The following is a 5,000-nucleotide window of genomic DNA, read 5'->3' as shown; positions in this document are numbered from 1 at the left end:
ACAGCTTGAAGTCATGTGAGATCTCATCGTCCAAATAAGGAGAATATGCAAAGTGTAAATGAGCCAGCTGCTGCTTTCCCACTGGACTGTCCTCTAAATCAAATTCTCATGGAGCTTGTCATTCTGTACACTTCCTCTTATTCGTCAGAGATGACTTCTCAAAATCGTGTTGTCTGAAAGAACGCAGATGGAGTTGATGGGATAAACGTGGAGGATCACTCACACTGGTAAGATGAAGCAGGGTATGTGTAAGACTCTGAACTTTCATTTTAAAATGAAATCATCACAATCAGATTCTAGCAAATTGTGTCCAAACTCAGGTCACTAAGATTGTTTTTGTTTTTTGTGAGTTTAGTTGTAAGCATCTTTTGACCACGTGTCACACTAACGTCACAATCTTTTGTTTCAAGATCTTCAAAAAATCATTTGAACATTGAATGGTAAAGAGCATCAATCCCCCATTATTTCAAAGACTTCCTGTTTCTAAGTGGCAACCTCTTAAAACAACAGCGTATCCAAGATTAGTGTCACACAAACACACGACCTCAGACCTGTACGTGTTGCATTGTTGTCATCTGTGCCCGCTTCCTTTTTCCTACCTGTGCCTTCATCATAGCAGGTCTTATGGAACTTTCCCATGTAGAACTCAAGGCCGATGATGGCGAACATGAGGATGGCCACAAACAGAAGCAGACCGATCTGCAGCAGAGGAATCATGGCCTTCATAATGGACTTCAGCACCACCTGTAGACCTGGTGGACACAATGCAACATGAGCACTTAAGTAGGAGCTTAAAGTGGAATCGATAGTAGCGGCGTGTTTGTGCCATTGCATCAAACTTATTGGAGCTTTTGGGACTGTAGACAGGTGCAGGCCTGTATTGGCTGAACTACTGGAGCTGTGAATGGAAATGTAAGCACTTCAATCGCTTCAATACTCTACACTACTACAGATACTACAGAGTTTTCGCAACAGTTTTGAGCACTTTCTGATGTAATACATTGAGCGACCATGTCTGGCATAAACAGTCATCTCTGTCACCTGATCACTGTCCGTTATGTTGCTCTCATCTAGCGAGCGGGGTAGCTGCAGCTTAGCCAAAGCCTGTCGTCGAAGCTAAACTCGTTAGACATGAGTGAACTCAAGAGAAAGTCTCCTTACATTTGAAAAGAGGAGAGAAACTCGTAGACGTCACACTACTCACTGCCTTAACTGCAGCATAATTAGAGTTTAAAAGAGTGAACAAACTGAGTGTAATGTCCCAGGGGCTCATACTGTCCCTCTATGACCCTGACTCTGTACAGGCCTGGCTGACCAGCAGGAAGTGCTGGTGCACATGTGGACAAGTGCAGATTCTACATGATTGTACTGGAGAGCAAACTTCACAGTGGTGGTCAAGTGCCACGCATGCACCCTTGGGAGACCTCCAGGTATTCTATAAAGCGTTGGGCTGGGTGTGTGTCTGTGAAACCTTATGATACAGATAAACTATAAATAAACGGTAGGACTTACTGGGAATCCCAGACACCAGTTTTAGAGGTCGCAGCACTCTGACAGCTCGCAGCGTCCTCAGGTCAAGCTGGGACCCCACCGAGGACAGAATACTGCAGAAAGAGACGGGGAAAAAGACGAGGAAGAGGTGAAACAGAGCAATAAGTGTGTCAGCAGCGGAGCCTTCAGAAAAGCTTTTGTTCTGGAATCTGATTGGATTTGTGTTTCAGTTGCTATGTAAAAAGCTGCACTTAAACAAATCCTTCAAATCAATCCCAAAGGGCAATTTATGAGGCCTTGTTTGTCCTTGACAGAACGGAGCTGATCTCTGGTTCTAGATCGATCAACATCCATCACATTGTAGTAGCTTCAGATCTGATTTGGAATATGTTTGCACCATAAACAAACAATTCCAGAATGCTTTTCTGACCAGATTGAGACAACTTCCGTGAAAGGTTGTTTTAGTCTGCAGAGTGTGACCGGCCTGTGGGAGGCCAGCGTAGGTTCAGCTCCCGTGATGTCATGTTTGTTGTAGCTGCGTAAATCATTGTAACAGTTCAGAACCAAATCTCTAAAATATCTGGTGAGAAACAGCTGTAAAGGCCACGGCAACTACTGTACATTAAACACAAGGATCTGCCCAGTACGCCTGTGATGCAGGCGGAGGTTAGAATTCTATGATGATTTCTAGCAATCCTTAATCTCCATTGGCTAAGGAAAGATAAAATAAGAGCAGAAACAAACGTGAGAGCAAGAGAGCGACCAGAAACCCGAGCAAACTGGAGATGCAGAGAAATGTTCACAATCTGGCATCTCCTCGTCCCTCCGTCCTCTCTTCCTGTTCCCTCCTCCCTCACTCCAGGTTGGTTGCTAATTCCAGTAAGAGGTCATTTGTTAAGGGACACGACACCGGCAGCCAAGCCCCTCATTCCCTCAATGGCTTTTTAACTGCCACAGCTAAAGGCCAAGCAGCAGAGCTGAAACACCGCACGCAAGCAAAAACAGCAACCATGCAAGACCACACCTCCAAAGATACAGGCTCCAACACCGCCAACACAGTCCCATCAAAGACAGTCAGACACACTCCATAAGATCAATGTTGGCTTATTTGGTCTTTGTGGAAGTGTGTGCTTATAGTATAGCATGTGTGTACTTTCTCGCTCTCTCTCTCTCTCTCTCTCTCTCTCTTTGTCTTTCTATCGCTCTCTCTCTCTTTCTCTGTCTTTCCATCCCTCTCTCTCTCTCTCTCTCTGTCTTTCTGTCCCTCTCTCTCTCTCTCTCTCTCTCTCTCTCTCTCTCTCTCTCACTCACTCTGTCTTTCTGTCCCTCTCTCTCTCTCTCTCTCTCTCTGTGTTTCTGTCCCTCGCTCTCTCTGTCTCTGTGTTTCTGTTCCTTGCTCTCTCTCTCTCTCTCTCTGTCTTTCTGTCCCTCTCTCTCTCTCTCTCTCTCTCTCTCTCTCTTTCTCTCTCTCTCTGTCTTTCTGTCCCTCTCCCTCTCTCTCTCTCTCTCTCTCTCTCTGCCTTTCTGTCCCTCTCTCTCTCTCTCTCTCTCTCTCTCTCTCTCTCTGTCTTTCTGTCCCTTGCTCTCTCTCTTATCTCTTTCTTTCTTTCTATTTTTGTCTTTGTCACTGTCTCTCCCTCCTCCTCTCTGTCTCCTAGAGAGAGACTGAGGCAAAGAGAAAGGGAGAGGGAGAGAGATATTTATTTGCAGAGGCAGAAGGTGTTTGGACAGTGATGACAGAGGCTTTCACTGCTTGGAAACACCTGACAATCAACTCACACACACACACACACACACACACACACACACACACACACACACACAGTGTGATGTGTGCAGTAATCTCCATGTGAAGGTGCTTTGTGTGTTTGTGCAGCCGTGCAGCCTTCAGAGTGACATCATCAGAGGATGTTATAGGAATCTTTCTCCTTCTCTGCTCATGCTCTGGGTTTGGCCCACGTGAAGACAGGTGGCGCTGTGGACTCACTATCACAGTCACTGTCACTGTTACTGTCACTGTCACTGTTACTGTCACTGTCACTGTTACTGTCACAGTCACTGTCACTGTTACTGTTACTGTCACTGTTACTGTCACAGTCACTGTCACTGTTACTGTTACTGTTACTGTCACTGTCACTGTTACTGTTACTGTCACTGTCACTGTTACTGTCACTGTCACTGTTACTGTCACAGTCACTGTCACTGTCACTGTTACTGTCACTGTCACTGTCACTGTTACTGTCACTGTCACTGTCACTGTCACTGTTACTGTCACTGTCACTGTTACTGTCACAGTCACTGTCACTGTTACTGTCACTGTCACTGTCACTGTTACTGTCACTGTCACTGTTACTGTCACTGTTACTGTCACTGTTACAGCGCTTGGTTTGGCTTCCTTGGGGATCAGTCTGCTGGCGATGTCGTTGTGTGGATGTCTGATTGAAATTTCTAATTCAAGCCGCAGTGATGAACAGCTTCATATGAAACGTGTGTTGTGTACAGTGAGCCCTCTGTGTGTGCTGTCCTTTGAGCGATCACACACACTTTGCTCTCTCGCTCAGTGTTTTACGACGACGAGGATCGATGGCCACGATGAAGATCTCGGAGGCCGCTCGCCACCTTCGCTTTGCTCGGTCTCTCCCCGTCTGTGCATTGCCATGGCAACCGGCAATTCCTCTTTTTGCCGAGTCTCCACGGTTACCAACCTGCTCTCATTCATGAGCGTTGCCAGGGCAACACAGGCTCATTGATGGAATCTCAGCATTGCCGCAGCAACGGGGAAGAGAAGTGGGACGCCTAGCAATTGATTTTCACACACACACACACACACACGCACACACACACACACACACACACACACACACACACACACACATCTCCACCCACACACTCTATCCTCACCTACCCCCTCACACCCCCATCAGTTAAAAGACCATACAGTATATGTGCACACACACACACACACACACACACACACACACACAGACAAAATGAGTGCAAGGGCCTTTTTGTACTGTACACAAATACAAACTCATTAAACACACACACACACACACACACACACAGGCTGTGTGGGTGACAGTGACTAATGCAGTATGGATGACCCACTTTCTCTGCTGTTGCCATTGGTGTGTTCAACGCAGAAACTGTTGTACAACATAAACACACACATGTACACACACAAATATAAACACCAACGTACACACACACACACACACACAAAGCTGCATATTAGCTGTAGTCTATGTACCTTTACATATGAGGAGGGTGTGTTCGGTGTGTGTTGTGTAAGTATGCATCGTTTGTTTGTGTGTTTTACATCACGTTATTTCAAAAGGGCACAGCTTTGGTACAAACACACATTCACAACATGCATGACACCGGGAGCAGCGCCAGCCAGTGACATGTGCATAAGCTGTGTGCGATCCGTGTGTGTGCGCGCGTGGAAACATTGTACCATGTGTCATCACAGTGTGAGCTCCTGTCTCCTTAGTGTCTCCCATTGAGAC

General features: G+C 46.2%; 1 protein-coding gene across 1 annotated transcript in view; it reads right to left on the bottom strand.

The window, feature by feature from the left end:
* The window catches only part of LOC142990751 (voltage-dependent P/Q-type calcium channel subunit alpha-1A-like), a gene marked incomplete at its 3' end in the record, with an annotated part of 17,737 nt that overhangs the window by 5,186 nt on the left and 7,551 nt on the right, over positions 1-5,000 (bottom strand). Inside the window, exons 3-4 of the mRNA XM_076140612.1 lie at positions 1,513-1,604; positions 600-752 (exon numbers count right to left, since the gene is read on the bottom strand). Coding sequence (XP_075996727.1) covers positions 600-752; positions 1,513-1,604 — 245 coding nt within the window. The remainder of the gene's footprint in view (positions 1-599; positions 753-1,512; positions 1,605-5,000) is intronic.

This window comes from Genypterus blacodes, unplaced genomic scaffold (assembly GCF_046128005.1).
Source record: "Genypterus blacodes isolate CSIRO-AG114 ecotype Tasmania unplaced genomic scaffold, CSIRO-AGI_Gbla_v1 ptg000717l_1, whole genome shotgun sequence".
NCBI lineage: Eukaryota > Metazoa > Chordata > Actinopteri > Ophidiiformes > Ophidiidae > Genypterus > Genypterus blacodes.
The sequence above is the reverse complement of the archived record's forward strand: the minus strand, read 5'-3'. Positions and strand labels throughout refer to the sequence as shown.